Source organism: Gallinula chloropus (assembly GCF_964237585.1).
Source record: "Gallinula chloropus genome assembly, chromosome: 8".
Lineage (NCBI taxonomy): Eukaryota > Metazoa > Chordata > Aves > Gruiformes > Rallidae > Gallinula > Gallinula chloropus.
This window is the reverse complement of record NC_140093.1, coordinates 2,512,818-2,535,250: the sequence shown is the minus strand read 5'-3', so window position 1 is coordinate 2,535,250 and position 22,433 is coordinate 2,512,818. Positions and strand designations below refer to the sequence as shown.

Sequence of the window (22,433 nt, the reverse complement as noted above, 5' to 3'; positions counted from 1 at the left end):
CACACACACACACACAGAGGTATCTGGAAATGTGTAAAAAAACAAAAATAAGATACCCCTGTTGCAAATAGAGCATCAGTCGCTTTAGTCCTGTTGTGGACACCTGGTCAGACAGTAAAATTATGTATGCTAGCTGGAACATGGCAGCGAAGGTTTGACTTGCCTTTGATTTCTTGACTCTTTCTGTTGGGATATTAGAAACCTCTTCAAACAGATAGGTACCCTTAGTTCAAAGAAGTGCTTCCTCTGAAGCTCCAAACAAGGACTTGGTGCTGTTGCCTCCTATTCTGTGTAGAAATGATGTGAGATGATTTTTTTTCCAGAGGATCCCAGGCTGTTTATCTGATGTGCTTTGCGGTGGGGGCACCGTACACCTGACAGAGGTTGGAGGACCTTTGCCAGGCTTTCTTCTAGAAGAACAATCCCTGCTTTTCAAAGTTCTTGCTTAGAACTTGGTAAAAGCACATGTCATTTGAACCCCCTTGGTATAATGGGGGTGACTTCAAGGAGAAGGGCATTGTTAAAGTAGAGCAAAAAGAATTAACCTACCCGTGTTGACACACGTTCTGGTAAAACACAGTAAGACACCAGTTTAGTTCTTGGCTGCTGTTTTGCAGTAAGGTATTCACACAGTTTGAAATGTTAAACTACATGCTTTCCACCAAGGTCAGTAAACTCCTGCTGAAAGGCTGAAATTTTTTGACTGCTGTGCTGGAAGAGGATTTTGTAAGAGGTAGACCAGCTTTCAGTAATGTAGTTTCCTTTGTGGGTAATAAAAGGCTTGTAGGCACTCCAGCCCAGGCTGCGCTTCGTGCCGCTGCTAATACTGTGGAAAGCATTAGCTTGCCTTATTATTGCTACATGATGTGGTGTAAATTTTCTGGATGTGAATTGGTCCAAAGAGAGCAGAAAAAATGTACTTAGTGTTCCAGCCACTCCGGTGCAACTGTGCTTGGCCACAGCACGCTGAGAGTTTTCCTTTTTCTGTTTACAGCTTTACTGAGACAGAAGTAAACAAACTCGTCCTGTTCTTCCCATCTTCTGCTATTTGTCATCTCAGTCCTTAAAAAGGAAAAAGTAGCCCTCAACTTAAACCAAGTTTTAAAGATACATGTGGTTTTTGTTAAGACTTTTCTGCTTTTTGCAGAAAAATGGTCCTTCTCTTTTGTGTGTGTGTGTGTGCGTGCTGAACTTATTACCCCTTCACTTCTCACTCTGTAATGATTTCTGATCTTTATTTTTTCAAATAGAGCCTAAAAAAATACAAATCCTTCCTCCTCCTTTTATTTTTCTCTCCACATGTGGCCTCGTGCAGCTCGAGAGGTTGCTGTGCAGAAGATCGAGACCATTATAAAAGAACAGTTTGCAGTCGAAATGAAGAGTAAAGAACATGAAATTGAAGTTATTGATCAGGTATCAGGGTTTTGTTCTTAATATCCTGGTGTATCAGGACTTGGGGGGGTGTTGCAGTTGGGGTTACCCATTACTATATGTTGCTTTCTTTTTTTTTGTAGCGCCTGATTGAAGCAAGAAGGATGATGGACAAGCTGCGTGCCTGCATTGTGGCTAACTATTATGCATCTGCTGGTCTCCTTAAAGCTGGAGAGGTAAAAATTACTGTGGGAACAGTAAGACTTTAGAGAATGTTTGCTAAGGAAGATGTGTTGTTCACTGACTGGCTGTCCAGCTGATGTTTGGTTTCGAGGTATGGTTTTTTCTGAAACAGGTATATTTTTTCTGCAGTTGAAAACTCATTCAGCAGCACTTAGTTCTGGTTTCTGAAATAACTGTGCCTTTTTCATCAGCTATTGAATGAGAGCATCTTGCTTCTCACATACTGCACGGCTTGTCCTTGCAGAGCCCTGAAAAGTGGGGAATGGGTTTTCTTGTTTCTCAGGAGAGTGGAAGCAGATAGGCCTTGAAACTTCTCAGGGGGGAAAAAAGGAGATGGCGATTCCTTGAGCGTCAGGCAGTGCCATGAAACCATCCTCCCTTTGCCCTGGCAGCCAGTCTGTTAGTGGTTTCATGAACAGGCTGATGGCAACAGCAAAGCAGGAGGTATATTGTAGAGATATCACAGGGAGATTAAACAAATCACAAGGAGATTAAAACCCACCCAAACCCTACTAGTTAAACCCCTGCTCTGAGCACTCTGTCCCTAACGCGCTGGTAATCACAGCCTGTTGATGACTCATGGAGACTCCCAACTGATGCAGTTCACTGCCAGTGTGGGTATATCGGTTGCCATCTATTCGATTCAGGGACTTGATCTGATTTTTTATACTGTAGATGGATGCTGCAAACCTGGGCCTCACTCTGGCACCAGGACAGCTTCTCTTCCACACAGTGACTCACCCTGCCACCACTGTTTCCCTGTTGTGATTTCCAGAAGACATAGAGGAGCATAAAACCAAAAAGGTCCAGCTTGTTTTTCCCTCACTGAACTTGAGTTGAGCAATTTGAGTTGCAGGGAGGTTGTGGTAGTGTTGGGAGGCTTGGAGAGCCCTTCTCTTGATATTTGTGTAGGCAGCTGAAAGATGGGAGCTGGGTTCTGGCCTTTGGGAGTGCCTTTATCTGATGTCATTGTATGTCAGCAAGTGCTTGCACTGTGCCCTGTTCCTCACTGGTTCTGCCATGCTGGGTGTTTGTTTTTTCCTTGCTGATTTTCACACTTGCCAGGAACAAGTAACTTCTATCACTGTTTCAAAGAGTTCACAAAGCTTACTGGTGCATCCTTTGTTTAGTTTTCCTGTTGTTTTTATGAGCTAATGGCTAGTGGAGCTGTGTCTTTGATTGGATTTTTATGTTTTTCTGAAAGTCCTGAGTTGCATGCAGGCTGAATCAGTTGTCTTTTTAGTTTTTAAGCATTACGAGCTTGAATTTTCTGTGTTGTCAGTTTTTAATGTGTGGTTAATGTATGTTTGACTTGTTTGGCAGTGAATGATTGTCTTGTTTCTCCTTCTGGTGGAATGGGAGTCTTGGTAGTTTAATTCAGAACTTCAAGGAAGATGATTTGCAAGTTCCTGGCCTGTTCTGGTTAATGTAAACAGTTCTGCAACCTACTGCTGCTGGGTTTTTGAGGCTTGTAGTTCTGTGTGATTACAGTTTGTTATGTTTTCCCACCAATTGGTGCACAAATTGTTGGTGAGTTTACTTAACTAGAGTTAAAAAAGGAAAAGGGAAAAAAAAAGGGTTCTTGGTGGTGGTTTGGTTTGTTTTCTGGGTTTTTTTTTAGTCATGTTGTGGGTGTGTGTCCCCACTGTTGGATATATGGGTATAACTCTCAGGTGCTCTTGAGCAGGTAGTTGAAAGTTGGTGCAGAACATACCCAATGGGCAATTTGAAAGAAAGCTCTCAAGTGAACCTCTGAAGTCCAAGGTGGATCAGTGTTTAACTCCACTCCTGCTGCCACCTCTCCATGGCAGTTGTGCTGCTCCATAGTGGTGCTGGTATCTGCCCCCATGCCACCCCCTCCATAACATTGGCAGAATGTTGGATCAGGGAACTTGAGGTGGATTAAAAATAACCCTACAAAGGAAAAAGAAACTCCAGATAAAACCAAGCACCAAAGAAAAATCCTGAATCAGTTCCTTGATTTGTTTTCCTTTGTGATCTGTCCCCTCTCACTGAATGATTGTCCCAGCCTGGCTGATCTAGGTGATTTGGGCAGGAAAGGAGAAATCCTCTTTCATCTGGTACTGCCTGCAAGGAGAGCTGTTGATGCAGCTCCAGTGTTAGTCTGTGGCTTCAGGGCTGGAGTGAGCTTATCTGTCTGCTGGCAGGGGGCTGTTTCTGCTGCCTTTACTTGATTTGTCATCAAACCAAGGTGACAGGGAGGACTGACAGCTGGGAGAAGTGGCCAAGGGACACTTGCTTTGAGTGATGGGTGTTTTCCTTGGTACTTCTGACATTAAAGCAAACACAGGAAAAAATTACATTGGGCCATTGTCACAATAATGAAGAAAACCAAAAGAGATTTGAACACACACACAGAGATTTAAGTGTGCACACACCCTCACTGTCTGCCCCCTTGCAGGTTTAGGAGGATCTGAGATTAGCTCTAATATGTGCATTCTGAGGAAAGTTTGCAAGCATGCCTAAGCACATTATTCTTTATCCTCTGTTAAGCTTTGAGAGCAAAGAGGGTGCTAATAGGTGTAGCTTGCCTCACAGGCATTGGCAAGACTGCCAGTCAGTATCAAATCTAAAGAGCCTGGTGCATTATGTACCCTGGAATTGGGCAGCCCTGGTCTTTCTTCTAGTGTAAGACCATAGGTGTCAGCACAGGAAGGGCAGTGGTTGTTTTTGAAGGGTCGGTAGGCTGCAGTCCTCCTTTCCAAGGAAAGCAGGTGGGTTTCTAAGATCAAAAGGTCTAAAGAAACAGGTTCAATCTGGGGTCCTGTTTCTGTAGAACTGTTGTAAGCTTTTATCTTCTGGGCATGTTTTTCCTGCAAGGCAGGTGATTAAATATTTGCTCTTTCTTCATACGTTGACTTTTTGCTCTGCCTCTGGCACAGCTTTGTTTTGATCTGGGCCGCAGGGAAATAGTGATGGATCTGCCTGACCTCTTTGTTGCAGGGGACCAGGCCATGTGATGCGACAATTCTTAATCACCCTTCAATCAAGAAATTCCTGGAATCGCCCTCCAGATCATCGTCTCCAGCTAACCAGGGCTCAGACACTCCATCTGCCAACCACTCCGAGAGTGACTCACTCTCTCAGCACAATGACTTTCTCCCAGACAAAGACAATGGTAACTTGGACGCAGATGAGCGGCTGACCAACAGCCTGGACCAGAGACAGAGCAGAAATACTGGCCGGGTAAAGTAAAACTCGAGTGATGGTCACGCGGTTGGAGGTGTGTGCTCTGCCTGGACTCAGTGCTGGCATCAGGAGCTCTTCATGTTTTCATCTACCTTGCTGAAGATCTGTTTCTTGCCTTCTCCAACCTCTTGCTCCCACTCTCTCAGCCTGGCTTTGCTGTGAGGGTAACTGAAGTGCATTTAGCTTGGGTAACTCCTCTTAACTCAGTTGTGCCCCACAGAGGATTCAGCCAGGCAGCAGTGAGAGCAGAGCATGTTAGCCCGGCTGCCTGCCGCTGCCTTGCTTGGTAGCCTCTGGCAAAGACGGTGTTTCACAGCTTGAGTAAAGGCTTTTTGCTCTGCAGGTGGAAGTTAGGTCAGGAAGGGTAGAGCTTGGAGAGAAGAGCAAGATGTGTCATTACCAGCAGTGTTTTTAAGAAGCAGTACTGGTGCCTGGCCCTGGGTGCCCATGGGGACTGCATTGCTTAGAGTGGTTGAACCACTGGCGTTTGTGGTTTGGCCTCCTCAGCTGCCTGCGGAGAAGACATACTGTTGGATTAGCTCCCTTGGGAGCGTGAGTTGGTAGAGCCCAGGTGCACTGTTTGAGTTGTTTGGTGGTGCTGCTTGCTGTTGCACCAATATCACTGTTTGCTTAACTGAACCAGACTGACCCAGGTTAAAACACCCCTTCTGTCATTGTTCCCGTGTGCCTTTTTCTGGGACACTTTTGACCTGGACCCCATTCCCTTTGTGCTTCACCCTGCAGCTGCATAAATGCTTCACCTGTCAGCTGCAGCTCACAGCACCAGGGAGGCTCGCTCCTTGGCTGCAGGTGGAATGCATTTTGCTGGGTGAGATGAAACTCTTTGATTTCCTTTCAGTTCCTTTAAGCTGTCAGGCCTGCCAGAGGAGTGAGGCCTCTAGCCCAGACCAGGGACGGGTTGTTCTGCAGCTGAGCAAGGTGCAATATTACATGGCAGAAAGAGCAGTGGTTCTGCTTCTGTTGAGCAGTACAACACCCTTGATAACAGGGCTGCAGTTAGCTGCAACCCTATATAGGGTCCGTAGCAGAAGGCAGATAAACAACATATGTAATGTGGATCAATCTGGACCAGTATCATTCGTTTCTGCACTAGTGGCATTGCTGGAGCAGTTGTGTTGCTTGGGTGTAGCATGTTGGTATACCTTTGATCAATGCAGCCCATGGCCCAGAGGTGGCTGAGGGAAGGGTGAGGAGCAGGAGCCATCCCAGCCTTGCTGCAGTTTGGGGCATCACTCACTTAACAGAGGAGACATAGCAGTTCCTTGTGAATCTGCTGCTCCCCATGCTGGCCCTTGTCTGGCAGGTGCTCAGTGGAATACCTCCTGGGAGCTGCAGCACCAGCGCTGCTGTTGGCAAGAGTATGACAGTCCCTTATCCAGCAAAGCTGCAGAAAAGCCTCTCAGTCCCATGCACAGCCTACACTGGCACTGTGGGCAGTCCCGTTGTCATTCTACCAAGGAGTCTTGGCCACTGCTTAATAGCTGAGGTTATGTTAGAGGTCTCTTATGCTGGATGTAGTATGCCTGAGAGCCGCTGTGGATTTGTGTGCTCATCTATATGTCAGTGACATGGCATGGCTGACTGCTCTCTCTTGAGTTGGAGCTGAATTCTTGCCTCAAGCCCGGCCCCAGTTCGTCACCATGAAGCAATGCAGCAGTGGAGAGTGGGAATGAGGAAGATTGGGGTTTTGCAGAAGCTGCTCATAGGAATGCTAGCTTGGTTTCTGGTTAGTGAGCAGCACGATACTGCTCTAGCAGTGCTTGATTTTTTTTCAGCACAGAGGCAGGATTTTTGAAACCCAAGCTGAAGTCATGGCTCAGATCCATGGTATGTCGCATAATGTGCACTCAGTTAAGCTATGCAGCATACTCTTGGCTAGGTAGTATATCATTGTTGCATGCCTGAGTTGCTATAATGTGCCTAGATAGCAATTTAAGTATTTTCAGGGATGATTCACCATTGGTGCCTCATTTAACTATGCAGGTTTACTTTTCTCAGCGACAAAATGATGTTTAAGAGGAATGTTTGCTTTTGCTTTCTCTCTTTTTCTTTTTTGTATTCCCCTACCCTCAGGACAGTTCGGGTGTTTCAGGCTCTCAAAAACAAGGACAACGAAATGCAGGACTGTCAAACGATGAAACTTCCCGGCTCTACGTGAAGAAAACGATTGTGGTTGGCAACGTCTCCAAGTTAGTATCTAGAGCCTGAGGGATGGGCCTTTATTTCAGGATCAAATGGAATAGGAGGTTAAAATTAGGAGACAAAATTGCTAGGCTGCCACAGTGTGTGAGGTTTTGCCCTTGAATAACTGCTGCAGCCAGGGCTGCTCTCCTCAAGTGTCTGTGTGAGGGGTTTTTTTTGTAGGAGGAACAGGCATTTTAGTAGTTTTATTTAGAGAGACATTTTAAGATACATTTCTCTCAAAGGGAATATTTCAGTCCTTTTTTTTTGACCAGCTAGAAATCCCAGGTTTTTCTATGAAAATTTGGAAAAGTGAGTTGTGCTAATAGCTAATCTGGTCAGTTCTTAGGGACAAAGTGGGGTTTTTTTTTTAAAAGAAAACAAAACAACCCACTGGAATGAGGAAAATTGTGGAAGTCCAGAATAGTCTGAAGAAAGTAATTTGTATAGGTTTGGTTTGGGTTTTTTTCCTCCCAAAAAATTAAGATAAGTAAATATACATAACTTTTGAACATTGAGAAATTTAGTGAAGAAAGGCATTAGTTTTGTGGGTAAGCCCAGGTTTTAACTCTCCCCTCTCACACTACTCAAGTAGCTCAAGTACTTTCCTCTTGCTCAGAAAGTAGCAAGTTGTAGAAACACATCTTGAAAGTGTACCTAAACCTGGAACCCAGTGCTGACTAAATTTATGCTGTAAGCGTTGTTATTGTTGCTGCTGGTGTGATCTGCATGACTTCTTGGTATCTCAGAAAAGAGGGAGAAGGGGATTTGACAGTGTTAGAATGTTAAAATTAAGCCTAATTAAGAAGCAAATGTTTAAATAGACAGATTTCATATGGCAGTTGTGTGCTCAAGTTGAGGAATGTGTTAGAAGCATGGAATGGATTGTGGGACCTGCCTTTCTTTCTGGAGTTCTTCTGAGGAGCTGGATGAACTGTCAGAGTAAGGAATAATGAGCAGAACCACACAGGGCATAACGTGCACACGGGCATTTTCCCATCTAAATTTTTTGCCTAATCTTTCCCAAAATACTTTTTGTGATATTTATCTATTTGGGATTTTTATCTTGTGTTTGTTTTTTAATTTCTTTGCCAGGTACATTCCCCCTGACAAGAGAGAAGAAAATGATCAGTCCACCCATAAATGGATGGTGTATGTCCGAGGCTCCCGGAGAGAACCCAGCATAAATCATTTTGTCAAGAAAGTTTGGTTCTTCCTCCATCCCAGTTACAAACCAAACGACCTGGTAGAAGTGAGGTAATAAGGAATTAATCCAGCCATTATTCCAGTCTTTATGCTTGCCAGGCTTACATTGCCAAGTTTCTTAGAAAGTTAGCAACTTCTTTCCTGGTGTTGTGTTCCAGTCTGTCTTTAACCTCTGGCTTGGCTTGACATTCCAGAATAACTGTAAAAATAGATTAGTTCTTATGTGGCAGATGTGTCAAACAGGGTGTTTTGGTTTGGGGCTTTTTAAATTAATATTTTCCTACTGGAAAAAAGGCATTTAATTGTTGTGTTTCATGTTATTCATAGGAGTTTGTGCATCTCCTGTATGGCTTTCACTGTCTGCTGTGCAGGCTGGACTTCTGTTGTTAAGAGGTGGTTTTTAGCTCTCACCACGTCCAGCTTGGAAAAGAAAGAGGAGTCTCAAAGCTCTTTTGCCCTTAGCTTTAATAGTACATGTGTGTTTGGGCAAGAACCTTTATCCCTCTCCCAAATACTTCTCCACTGTAGTGAGATCAGTGGCATTGTCTGCATGCTTCAAGGGATTTCCCATCAGCATGTTGGTGCTCCAGAATATGGGCAGCTTCTCTCTTTCCACAAACCTGTCTTCAAAGCCGTGACCATAATGAGATGAGTAGGGTCAGTTCTCTGTAGATTGCTGGGGGAAATGCCCTGTCAATCTTTCATTCTTGCTTCTTTGAATAAGACAGCAGGAGGTTGTCTGCAAACTACTTTGTGTCTTCCCAAAGAACTCCTCCTCCACAGGACATTGAGCTGCCTGCCTGGAGGAAGGTGGGGAGACTCCCTAGGTACAGGATGGCAACTTAATTCTGCCAAAATTGAACTGACTGAAAGGCATATTTGAGATAGAGGTGTTGGTGAGGCTCACTAATGGTTCTGAGAAGGCAACCCTGAGCTGGGCAAAAGCAAGCTCCTTTGTATTTCTTGTATAACATATTAGATTACACTTGACTGCTCTCTTTTTGTGCCGTTCTCAGCTCCCACTATCTGATGTCAGTGCTGGGGTTTTGTTTTCTGTTTTAATCCTGTCCAGTTAATTGATTTCTTCTTGTTGCACAGTCTTGGTCATTATATTAGTGTTCTGGACTAAAAATAGCCTTTAAACCTCTTGTGCTTTGTTTCATTGCAAAACTGCATTTAGGGTGAAATACAAAGTAGGGTTAAATATTAGAGATCAATATGGCATATGAAGTGTGTGCATTCTTGCTGCTAGGTAGAGAACACCAGAAAGGGATTGCAAAATGCTGCATTGAAAACTCACCTTGCAGCTGTGTCCTAGGAACTAATTCAGAGTTTTTTGAAACGTGTATTTCTCATTTGGCATTGTATGGCCTTGGGTTTTTTCTCCTCTTTCCCCCAAAGACACGTTTCCTCTGTTCTCTCATTCAACAACGTTTTACATTTTCTTCCCCGTCCCCTTGTGCAAAATAAAAGTATGTTTTCAGCTGGCCAAAGCCATAAAATTACCATTTCTGTAATTGCATTCTTGCTGGGGTGAAGAGCAGGCCTGAAGATGGCTTTAGCTGTCAGCTAGAAAAGCAGCTTTTGGCTCTCTGAAAAAGAGGAAAGCTATACCACTTCTGCATCCAAAATGTGAATCACCGTTTGTTTCCAGAGAACCCCCATTTCACCTGACCAGGAGAGGCTGGGGAGAATTCCCTGTGAGAGTCCAGATACACTTCAAGGACAGCCAGAACAAGAGGATTGATATCATACATAATTTGAAGGTATTTGAACAAAATATTTGAGAGAAAGGCAATTAGATGAGCTCTCCTGCATAATCTAAAGAGGCTCTGCCTGCATGTGTGTTTCTTGCCCCTCTCTGTGGCGTGTGTGTCCCGATGGTTATTTGCACATGAGTAGTTGCTCTGGAGAATCAGAAAAGATCCAGGAAGGCCTCTTGCCTTGGCTACATTGAAGGTGATGCTGCAGCCAAGAAGCCAGCCTGGCAGAAGCTGGAAGTGATTCTGCTCAGAGCAGCAAAGCATTCACCTGTTGTTTCCCTGCAGCTTGAGATTTTTATCGCTGGTTTTAGTTTGAGGGGGTGCTGGGGGGCTGTCTTTCCCTTGGGGAAAGTCATTGCTCTATCTGTTCTGTGCTTTCAGCACTTGGGCCTATCAGCTGGGGATTATCTTTGTTGGTAGAGTGGGCAGAGAGGAGCTGAGATTCCCCATTTGTTCTGTGTTCCTTTTGAAGAGAGCTTTCTTTTTCAACTCCTCCACCTGTCCTGTGACGCTCAATAGGATTTACAGCGTGCTGCAGCCCTGCAAAACTAGGCCATTGCTCTTGTTTTCCTTCTAATTAGTAGCCCCTAGCTTTTAGTGGAATTAAGTCTTGAGCTGGTTGAGTTTCCTGTTTCTTTGAGCAGCGTGATTAATTTTATTTAAACTCTGCCTGCATTAATGAATTTCCTGCTCGTGTAGATACCTCATTTCAACCCCTGATACAGATAGTAGAGAAGGTTGGAAATGGGAACTCAGGGATATTTAATGCAGATGATGAGTAAAATACATTTGGAGAGACACAACCTGGGGAGAAATTGGTAACAGTATGATGGACGTTGTGTAGAAAAGGAAGCCCAGCCTACAGAAGAAAACTCAAATCAGCAAGTCTTTGCTGTTTGTGTGCCTGTGGCATCTGTGAGGTGATGTGAATGAGCAGGGCCTTTCTCTGTGGCTGGCTGCCCGTCTGGCCCTGAGCTACACTGGGAGCCTGTCAAACCCAGCTTCTCTCCATAGGTATCTTGATAGGGATTTTCTGCATCTTCATCAGCTGATACTCAGTGTGAACAGTTACTTAATCAAAAGTATGATGCAAACATTATACTTTGTGCTGGTTAGCGTAAAATCTCTTTGGTTATTTTTTTCCCTCCTCCCTATTATTTCCTTATATTGACCTCAAGAATAAAAAAGAACACTCCTCAAAGGCTTCTCTTGGATTGAAATAATAATTGCCCCATGCCTGGAGAAGTGTTCCATGTCAGGTTGGATGGGGCTTTGCGCAGCCTGATCAAACTGATGATGTCCCTGCTCTAGGGACTTCATGTTAGACTAGATGACCTTTAAAGGTCCCTTTCAACCCGAACCATGTGATGGTTCTGTATCTCCAATCTAGTTTCATTCAGCTTCTTTGCTCCTTTCTACTTCAGTGCAGCCTTTGGGTCATGCTCGGCTTTTTTGCAGGTGCTGAACAGAGCACAGAGACTCCTGACCCTGCAGCCTCAAAGCACTTGATGTGCTGTTGCTCAGCTTAGATAGTTTTGACCCCTTTCAAACAACTTTCTAGCTAATATATGGCTTTGCCCTCGTTAATACAAATGTCTTGTTTTACCTAGCTGGACAGGACCTACACAGGGCTGCAGACGCTTGGCGCAGAAACGGTGAGTCACCGGGTCATGGGATGGATGTTGGTGTTTGGTTCTGTTGAGGATGTTTAAAAAGAGAAGGATACACAGGACTAAGCACTGTCAGAGGTGTTTGATTTCACAGTTTCTGCATTGCAGAGTTTACTCCCTTTTTAAGTGAAACGATTATAACACCTTGTCACTATTCCTGGCAACGGTCACTTCCCCCCTTTCTAGTTCAGGGGAGACTCTTTCCAGCCCTCGACCTCATAAAAACTTAACTTCTGCTACAGTTTTTTATTGTGGAGTTTCTGATACCAAATGTCTTGATTGGCATTCTGAGCTGCTGCAGATTCCATACATTCAGTTAAAGGGGTCACCCAACTATCCTGCTGGAATTTTGCAGTGTACTAAGTACTGCTCAGTTTCTACATCTGTCGAAATTGAGTATCTTCATGGAAAATGAACTCTTTAAAACTTAAAATAAGTGAATTAATAACTCAGTGTGCTCTGTCCCTAAAGGGATATTTTTGTATTGTTTTCCCATTGTTGTGCTGTAGTAAGTGGAATTTTTTATGATGAAATTGCATTACTTCAGCTTTTTTGTCCGCAGAGGAAACATTAATGTGAGCTGTCTACTGCTGTGATTAGCTGCTCTTCAAAGTGTTCTCTAATGTGGTGTGCTTCTCAAGGCTGTATCAGAAGAGAGGCAAGCCACAGTTACTTCCCTGTCCCTAAGGGGCTGTGCAGCCCTTTCCTTAGTGGGATGCTTGGATCTGGGCTCTGTATTCCTTACACTGTTCCCTCCTCACATTTCCCCACAGACTGAGAGATGTGTTGTTCTGTTGTGGTAGTTAAGAGATTTTTGTCTGAGCTCGGGTGCTGCTGGACCTCTGGGACGTCTCCCCGAAACTAGTGGAAGTGTTAGGCAGAGATGGGGGGAGGAGAGGGAGAGGTTTCTAGACATTGAAACAAAAAGAAAAGGTATAGTTGTTTTTACTTTGTATATCTTTACCTAGCTACCAAATATAAATGTCACTCTTTCTCCTGTTTCTGGAAGGTAGTGGATGTGGAGCTACATAGGCATTCCCTTGGCGAGGAGTATCTCTTCTCCCAGTCTTCAGACTCTGATCTTTGTGATGTTCCTACATCTGTACCACTGCCCTTGAGTATCCCAGCACCAGTCAAAGCTTCTTCGCCGATTAAGCAGCTGCGGGACTCCAGCCCAGATGCCTCTGTGGACAAAGGTAAAGTGAATGAGTATTGCTGACATTCGAGTTCTTGGAACTTCGGCTCTTCTGGATGCCTCCTCTTAATTCTTCCTTTGGCTTAAAGGTTGCCAGTGCTTCCTACTCCTTCCTCACCCCAGATGATTTATTTCCTTGCTGTACTCTGAAGTTCAGAAATCATTATTGTTTATTTGGTTTGGAAAGGTTTTCAGGGTTTTTGTTGTTTTGGTTTTTTTTAAATCTGGAGTTTCTGAGTGGGCTCTTGTTTGTTAAACATTGAATATGCAACGGTTGTACTTTGGAAAAGCGTTGTTGAATAGCACTTGGGGTTTTGTTCCTGGCAGGCTGCTTTCAGGAGGGCTTTTTAGGTTTCTGAATGTTTGGGGGACTGCTTAGGTTTAAGGAATTGGTCTAGTGGTGTGTTCAGTTACTGGCTGTGGGACAGAAAAATGACTACGTAACTGCAGTGTTGAAAATAGAAAGTGACGGAGGCGTAGCACAGGTTTGTCCAAGGGATGGCATCTGTGCATGTCGTGGTGTCACTGTGTCTGTCCCCTGTGAGGTCGGGAAGTGCAGTGCCCATTGTGGTGGGCCAGCCGTTGGTGCCTTGGAGTCGTTCGACTTGCTAGTTCACGCTGTTCTGATTGTTAGTCGGTGGGAAGTAGGAAACACTGTCCCTCTTCGCATTTAGCTTTATTTTGTGAAATACGTGGTGTCGAGGCTTATGTGATCTACCTTGGGGAACTGGCCTGAGAGACAGGATGTCTTTCATGGCTTGCACATGCTAGTGTGAGAAACTTGCTGGAAACAGCAACACTGTACTTTGGATGATGGTCGCATGCCCCACGGTCTGATGCCTTTCTTGATTCATCCTGACACCCCTGTGCTAAAGGGATGGCTTTAAGCTGGTGCCTTGCACGGTGTGCTTTCTGGTAGGTGCTGTAATGCCTCTGGTGGTGGTTTGGCTCGGGGAGAAGAGCATCTGCTCTTTGTGACCTGTGTTCTTGTGGCTAAAAAAGGACAAATGCAGCCAGATTTTAAATGCACAGGCTTTTCCTTCAGACAGGGAGATAATGGCACCTTTAGTGAGCAGTGCTACAGCAAACAGGAATGGAGTAAACCTGCCTCTTTCTTATGCTGGCAGGCAGTGGCTTCTCTCATCAGCTCCAGGTTAATTGATCTCCTTTTGCTTTAAGTAAGGTGGATTCCTTAGCACCATTCAAAAGGCAGTAGGGGGGGTCTCCTTGTGCTCTTAGTCAAAAAAATGCGCTATGAGATTCTCTGCAGAAGAGATCCAGCTTTAGCCCTGCAAGGCCGTACCTGAGGACCTGTGAAACTACAGTCAGTGGAAGGGTCAACGTGTACGAAGTGGCTGGTCACCTGCCATGGCTCAACAGGCTGTTCTATTTTATTCTTCAGCTCAGGGAGAAATCCAACAGGCTTGTTCAAGAGGAACCCCCTACCCTGCTTTCTTCCCGTTCAGCGCTGTCCATCACTTACTTTTCCTGCCTTCCTTCGAGAGCGTGTTTGTCATACCTGAGTTGTTTGTGTAGAGAAGCATAGCAAGGAATTAGATGTCTCAGCCTAAGAACTATTTCTCTTCTTTTCCCTGTTTCAATCAGGATTCCCTGGGAATGCTGAAACCGAAAGACATACCGCGTTTTATTCCCTGCCATCTTCGATAGAACGGACTCCCACCAAGTTAGCCACACAGAAAGTTGCCTTTGGCTCTCATGGAAATTCAGCTTTTCAACCCATTGCAGCTAGCTGTAAAATAGTGCCTCAAGGTCAGAGTCCAAGCCCTGCAGAGTCTCCAGGAAAATCCTTCCAGCCTATCACCATGAGTTGCAAGATTGTATCAGGTGAATGTTAGTTTACATATCCAAGTGCTTCACCCTGGAAAACAAGAGAGTGAACCAGTTGGACTTGTTTTGTGTCCTTCCCCTGATTTCCTACTAAGATTTGAACTTCAGGCAGTAGGAAACTCTAGAATAAAGAGCTAAACACACTTCTTAATGTTCAAGGAAAAAAAGAAATACAGGTGTGAAATGCTTCACATCAGATCAAACGCAGGATGAGAGCTGTGGTTCACCAAAGTTTTTAAGTATGAAAGTGACAGTCCTTAACTGGACTGCCACCCCCAGAAAGGCCCAGCAAAGAAACATCTTCCATGTGGGGTGTTTGTATGTGGGAAGAAGCCATTCTTCTCCCTCACACTTTCAGACAACTGGGATGTATGGACTAAGAAGAAATTTTTTTCCTGATTATTGAACCCAAATTAAGTTCAGCCTTGTAGACTCTAGTGGTCCCTCTTGTATTTGCAGTGTCTCCTCAGATGGAGCTGCTTTGGTCTTCCTCTTCCAAAAGTCCACCCTCTGTTGGATTAAATTCTCAGCTGGCTGCAGCAAGCAGCGTGATACTCTTTTGATAGCTTCTGAACCAAACATGGTCAAGGTGCTGTTTGCTCATTTCACTGATAGTCGCTTCCCTGCCTGGGCATAATGCCATCCACTGGATGATGTTTTACATCAGAAAGTTTTAATGTGCAGTGCTCAGTGTCACATGCTTTGAAGCTGAAAGATGACCTGTTACATGCCGTCACTTTCTGGTGTTCAGGGTAGAGAGGATGAAGCCCCAGTTGTCAGCCTGTGTGATTTCTGATGATCTGCTCCCAAACAGTTTTCCTCAAGTGTGTCTGGTTTTTTGTTGGGTTTTTATGACATTTCAATATTTTTCCTTGACATCTTGAAACTGTACTTAGGTTGATTTATATTTGAACCTATGTCAAGTGCTTTCTTCTTTCTTAATAAGCTCTTCTCTTGATCTCTTTTCCCAAGGCTTCCCAGAAAGCAAGAAGTACAGGGTCCATCCTATTTTTCTTAAAATCCTTGAACTAGTCTCTGTTCATCTCTGCTATTTAAATGTTTCACTCTGAAATATTTTTCCAAGGCTCTTCTGTCTGCTGAGAAGTGTCACCTCTTTCAGATTTCAAAAGCAGTTTATAAGACCTGGGGATTTTATCTGATCAGCATTTATGTTCCATTCTAATTATCAATCACTGCCAAGAAAGCAGATTAACAGGCAGTTGAAGCTTAGTGTGCTTGCTGCCATCTCTTTCTCTGATCACTTCCTTGCCTGTCCTTTTCTCTGCATTTCTTGTTTATGCCTTCATGCAGCTTTTGTCTTCTCTAGTATTATTCTGTCCTCGTCCTCTTACCCAGAAGTTGCATATTTTAGAGTCTGCTTTCAAGGGTTTCTGCAGTAGTGAGGGCAGTGAAGGCACAAGACCATGCCTGCCTGAATGCTGCTATACTGCTTTTCTGTGTGATCTGCTTGGTTCCTGGCTCTGGATGCCTGTACTGTAGGTTCCACAAGAGCAAGAGAGCACCTGTCAAGACGTTTGGCTCTCTTTCTGCATTTCCTTGGGTGGACTTGTCTTGGCAGTGAGGATGATCTAGTTTATGTCCCTCAGGATTCAGGAATGGACTAGACAGCTTCTCAAGGTCCCTTTGAACCCTGCTTGTCCTGATAGGCAGACAATGCCCAGGGTAGGTATGAACCATCCTTACCTAACATGCCTGTTCCTCTCCTTCTGTCTTCTCTTTCCTTCTCTGAGTTCTGTGATGTCGCTCAGGCTGGGAATTACATCCTCACAAAATGTTCCTTCTCTGAGCCATTTAAATAAGTACTGCTGTTGCTGTATTGTTATGTTCTCACAACACTTACAAGATAGAAGCATTGGACTTTTTTTCTTAAGGTTCTCCAATATCGACCCCTAGTCCATCTCCGCTACCTCGTACCCCAACCTCCACTCCGGTGCCCATGAAGCAAGGCTCTGCTAGCTCAGTCATTAATAACCCGTATATTATTGTGGACAAGCCTGGACAGATGGTCGGAGCAGCAGCCACAAGCACAGGTGTGTAGTGTGACCACAGAAGGCAGCAGCTTAGTTTTACCCACTCAGGTTTTCTCTCCCTTCAAAATTATTAGTGCAATAACAGTATTTCAGCTTGCAAAGATGGAGGAGTACGCAGCAGAGGAAGAGGGAGGTGGTATCAATTGGCCCAGCTGGCTGGTGTAACATGGTTAGGGGTATCTGGGGCTTTAATGAAGCTCCCTTTAAGAAGCAGCAGATAACGTAAGGCCAAATTGAATTCACCAGCTCCTCTTCAAAGAGAGCCTGTTCTTTGCAGGCAAAAAGGGAAGATGATAAAGCAATGTAGACTCTGGTGCAGAGAGATTTAAATGGTAATGTGGTGCAGGTGGTTGGGTGAGGGCTGTATAGCAGATACAGGGATAAAGCATGGAGAGCTTGGCAACAGCAACAGCTTGTAAATCGGTGTTCAGCCCCAGTGTACAGTGTTCTAGATGTGTTGAAGTGGTTGAGTAGACCCAGGTTACCAGGCTAACAGCCCTGTTAGCTTCTGTCGCTGTTCTTAACTTCTAGCTGGTCTGTCTCCAGCTGGTTTGGATTCCTCTAACTGGATTCCCTCAGTGCTTCAGTGGTGACGTAAGCCGTAGGGTCAGGGGGGAGCACTGAGCTGCAGGAGATGGGTGGTGAGTGCTGGAGTCGGTTGGTAATCTTTGTATTGGGACTGGAGGGAAGGTCACTTCACTCAAGAGTCATTTATAGTGACTGCTGTCTATTTACAAATCCACGTGTGTGTGTGTGCGCTTGCCAGCCGCTGCAGCACCCGTGTAGCACACAAACCATTCACTGGGCATGGTTGGGAAGTGCAGTAAGTCTTCTCTTAGCAACAGTGACTCCTTTTATCTCAGGGAACACAACTGTCATTCATTTTTACTTCATCACAGAGGGAATTGGTAGGAGGAGCATAGTCATAGCTGAAATTTTTAAGTGTGTTTTGGGGCTGTCTTGGTAACATTCAAGCTGTTTCACCAATAGGGTGTTTTTTTGGCTGGTTGGGGGGTTTCTGCCTTTTTTCTTTTCTAGTTCTTCTCTACCTCCAGCCTGACTGTCTACTCTGCATATGTGGTGTGTCTTGGTTTAGGTAACTTTTGTGTTCTAGTAGAGATTTGTACATGGAGGATGAGATCTGTAGATGCACCAGATGGCTTGGACCTACAAGTCTTAATGCCACCAAAGGTGCAGTTTCCCACTGCATTAGTGGTATATACCTACAAACTAGCCTGGAAGAAGCTGCCTCTCCCTCCCCTGCACTCCTGCTGCTTCCCACATATCCCACACAAGTCAGATCAGGTCAGTGGCAGGATGGAAGATTAATACAATCCCTTCCTAAATTGGGTTTTGTCAGATAGGCTCATCACTAGCTCCCCCTCCATGCTGTATGAGGGAGCAAGAGAGACTGTGGAACTGGCTTTATGCAAAGAGCAGCCAGGCTGGATTGACGGTAATGTGATATTACAGACAAAGTCACAGGTCGTATTTGAAAAGAGGGGCAAGATCTGAAACTCCATGCTCTGTGAAAGCCAGGCTTCCCAAACCCCCTCACTGTGAGAAATGGCTGCTCTTTTACTTCTTCATGTGAGTGCAGGTTCTATTACAGCTGCATGAGAGACTCTTACTGGGCTTTGATATGTGTAATCCCTGTCTTTGGCATGCCTGAAACAAATGAAGCTAACAAACCAAAGCACCAGCCGATACACAACTGCTGCTGAGCAGTCATGTTGTTTTACTGCTCTGACAGTGCAGGGTGAGTTACCACTGAACTGTCTGTCTCAGAGTCAGGGGAGTGCTGCAGCTCATGCCTCCATACAATGGTTTTAGAGGAGCAAACTTCTGCAGACAGAGGAGCCCGTGTCTTCCCTCCCTATTTCTGTTTCTTCCTTTTCCCTGCCTTGCTCTGTCCCGTCCTCTTGTTACTTCTCACTTTGTCTCTCTCTTTTTCTCTCCCACTCCAAGCTCCTCCAAGCCTTCCCCCATGCCAGCGTCCAAGGCTAGCGTAGGTACAGAGGGCTTCAGGCAGTGGAGGACATCACATCTGCAGCAGCAAGTTCTGACTGGTAGCTCGTTTACCGTCGTGAATTCCTGGTCACACCTATAGCTGGCACCCTCAGTGTCCCAGGAAGGTGCCTGCCCATTTGTGGTCTTGTGTGACTTGCAGCGGACAGCTCTGAGTGGTGAGCACCTGGTCTGGCACATGGAGTCTACAGGTGGATTTTTGCATCGGTGGTGGATTTGCTTTGCGCTCGTCCTAACTCCCACTGATGTCCTGGTGGAGAGCACAGAGTTGCAATGAAGTGCCGTGTTTCATGTGTTCAGCAGCACCACTCCCTGTCCCTCACCTGACATCTGCTTTGTTTCCCGATGCGCAGGGAGCCCAACCAGCAAACTGACCAGTGCCTGTCAGGCCTCTCATGGAACCGGGTCTCCTGTTTCAAAGACACATGGGAGCAGTTTTGTCACCTCGGTTGTCAAGGTAATGTTCTCATGAGGTGTGTGCTTTCTGCTTAAAATCCAGCTTCCTGTTAAGTAGGACTTTTTAGAGGTATAAATTCCGCATTTCAGGCAAGTCCTTCTGGTTGTCATTTTATATGAAGGTTTACTGCATCTAACAGATGGAGCCATATGAGAACATGGTGATTATACAAGATGATAATGTCACTTTGTGCAGCTCTAATTAGAATTGCCTACACCTATGTTAAAGGCATTGCTCTTTTGCTTTTCTACAAGGAAATCCATGGAGGGTATAGCCCTCAAAGTGTCTCACCTTTCAAGAAAGCTCTTCTGTAGCTGACTTTGATCTCCCTCACTTTGTTAGTAGCAGTGTGTGATTAAACCAGAGGTACCTACCTCAAAATCTTCACTCTGTTCACTATTTTTGTACAGCAGCTGCTGCTGGCAGCCTGAAAATAGCTCATTTCATGGTTTTACAACTGCTTGCATTTAGATAAATGTTTGTATAAACAGTGGAGTAACTGAGTGTGTAAACAAACAGTGATAAATAGGGTTCATGCTTCTGATCTGCAAAGCCCAAAAGGTAAAGCACAGAACTGCCTGACATAAAATCTCTCCCACATCTTGTACTAGGAAGGATATTTCTGGCAGGCAAGTGGTGTCAGTGAGGCTCCTTCTGAAAGCAGCTGGTGGGTGTGCTGCTGAAAACAGGAGTGTTCCCCCTGTCGCCAAGTTACAAGCATGTTAATTCTGGTGATGGGAGGGGGGGAAGATTTGCCACTCAGCCTTCAGAGAGCAAGTTGCTTTACATTTGGAACCAAATGCTTCCCACGTAGGGAAAGTGTGTTGGAGGTGGCTGGCTGAAGCACTTAGCTTGGAGTAGCGTTTTAGGGGTCAGGTGAGCAGGTCGCTGTTTGGCTTTTAAGAACCTGTCTGCTCAGATGGATTCCACTCAACTGCATTGAAAACCATTCATCAGTCTTTATTCTTTGCTGATTTGGGACAGTTCTTTCTGAAGGGTTTTCAGTGACTTAAAGTAGGCAATGTCATTAGTAACAATTGACTTCTCTATTTCCAGGGCAGACTTAAAACCTGAAAGTTTGGGTGGTTTTTAATGAAAAAAACATAGCTCTGTAAACACAAATGTATTTTGGTTGGTGGAAAAGCTGTAATTTTATGGCTTCTGTAAAGACAAGGATGTGTCTGGTAGTTCAGTGTGATGATGCAGATTGTGTAAACTCATCACTTTCCATTTCTTCACTATGTGCTGGTCTTCTCTGTATTTTTAATGACTTAAGGCTGTGTTTCCTCAGCCACTTTAAAATGACCCATACACAGGCTGCTGTTGAGAGGCCTGATTATGCCTCTAGCCTTGTCTTCATACCTCCCTGTCTGCTACCAGTTGTGCAGCAGTGTGAACTGGAGCAGACAGCCAATCTGCTTGAAAATGAATCTGCTTTCAGCTGTATGTGTCAGCACAAGGAAGACAGCATGAGCATTACATTAGAATCTGAGGGCTTGTTGTGCTCCAACCTGAGGATGAGCCAAGTGATTGTGAAACCATGGCTTTGTAAAAGAGGACAATTCTTTTCCTTAAAACAGAACCATAGCAAACTTCCTCAAATATATTTGATGACTCCACCAACCTCAGATGCAGAAATACCAAGTGCATGATTTTGCAGTTGTGGAAGTGGTTTTTGCTCCATTTGGTTAGGTGGCTTCACTGTTTCTTCCAGGTGCCAGGAAATACTGTGTCCAATCAGGTCTTCTCATTACAAGGGAGTAAGAATTGGTCTGAGAGAATTTTGCTTGCAGTCTAAAATTGAATGTTTGGGTTTGTTGTTTGGGTTTTTTTTCCTATGAAACTTGTTTCTTTTTAGGTTGTCTTCTCTGAGGCCGTGTGTAGAATCACAGAATGGTTGGTTGATGTTGGCAGGGACCTCTGGAGATCATCCGGTCCTGCTCAAAGCACACTACAGCAGGTTGCTCAGGAATGTGTCCAGTTAGATTTTGAAGGCTGGAGATTCTGTAGTCTCCCTGGGCAACCTGTTCCAGGGTTTGATCACCATTAAATTAAAAAAAATAAAAATAATTCTTAAACAGAATTTCCCATGTTTCAGCCTGTGCCCATTGACTCTTGCCCTTTCACTGGGCAGTGTTGTGCATTGTCTGGCTCAATTCTTTACACCTTCCCATCGGGTATTTAGACACACTGATAAAATCCACCCTCAGCCTGCTTGAATTCTTGAATTCTTCAGTTCTGATGTGCTGTGTGTAAAAAGCTGGTGGGAGTTGTGAGTCTGTTTCTTTCACCTGTGTATGGTAAGAAACAGTTCCTGTTGTTGTGAGGATGTAGCTTTCCAAATAAAACTTCCTTTATAGGTTGTATTAGGGATGCCATGCTCCCTTTACAGAAGTGTTGACTGATTTTGGAAATGGCTTATTTGTGCAGGTGGTTTGGGACTGCCCAAACAGCCCACGCTACCCCTCATTAGCATTCACTTGTTCTCTTTCTTGTATTGGACATTTCACTGATTATTTGTGTGTGTGTGTGCCGTGTCTTTCTGTTTGCAGCAAGAGGATGCTCTGTTTGCCACCATGCCACCCCTTTGTCCCATCGGCAGTCATTCCAAGGTGCAAAGCCCCAAATCGGTCACTGGAGGACTTGGAGCTTTTACAAAGGTATTGCTTTTGGCTTTTGTGCTGGGACAGGCAGCCCAGTGATGCCTCGTGACACGCTGACTTGTGCCACACATTGCATAACTTGGTGCATGTATATTCTTACTGATGCTGCCAAGGGCTCTCAGTCACCTCTCAAAAGTGTGGCTTGTTTTCTTTTCCTATGGCTCTACTGTTGCTGTAATCTTTCTTTTTATCTCTTCCTTCAGCCTTTCTTATTTTTCTTTCAGCTGCTGTCGTATTAAGGCTGATCGTTTTAAAGCTATTTTTAGTGGGACATGGTAAATGTAAACTGCACTAGATTTTTCAGGAGCTGCTTAAAAAATGCTGTAGTGATTTCTGAATGTCGGATGTTGCCATTTGTGAGTGTGTTTCCTTAAATGTTACCGTCTGGAATTTAAACTTGCTTCTGGCAGTATTAGGTGTTCCAAGTAAAAGGTGGAAGAATGCTTCCTACCAGTTACAGCCCCTACAGCAATCGAACACAAAACCCCCCAGCCTTTCTTGAGTGTCTGATCTTAGCCATTAGATT

The 22,433-nt window shown here is 44.7% G+C and overlaps 1 protein-coding gene across 1 annotated transcript in view; it reads left to right on the top strand.

Annotated features, from left to right (window-relative positions):
- YEATS2 (YEATS domain containing 2) overlaps positions 1-22,433 on the top strand; it is a gene marked incomplete at its 5' end in the record, with an annotated part of 46,399 nt that overhangs the window by 1,828 nt on the left and 22,138 nt on the right. Inside the window, 12 exons of the mRNA XM_084267506.1 lie at positions 1,316-1,413; positions 1,515-1,607; positions 4,579-4,821; positions 6,919-7,034; positions 8,122-8,283; positions 9,887-9,998; positions 11,606-11,650; positions 12,675-12,861; positions 14,466-14,705; positions 16,601-16,759; positions 19,141-19,244; positions 21,797-21,904. Of these exons, the coding sequence (XP_084123632.1) occupies positions 1,316-1,413; positions 1,515-1,607; positions 4,579-4,821; positions 6,919-7,034; positions 8,122-8,283; positions 9,887-9,998; positions 11,606-11,650; positions 12,675-12,861; positions 14,466-14,705; positions 16,601-16,759; positions 19,141-19,244; positions 21,797-21,904 (1,667 nt within the window). The remainder of the gene's footprint in view (positions 1-1,315; positions 1,414-1,514; positions 1,608-4,578; positions 4,822-6,918; positions 7,035-8,121; positions 8,284-9,886; positions 9,999-11,605; positions 11,651-12,674; positions 12,862-14,465; positions 14,706-16,600; positions 16,760-19,140; positions 19,245-21,796; positions 21,905-22,433) is intronic.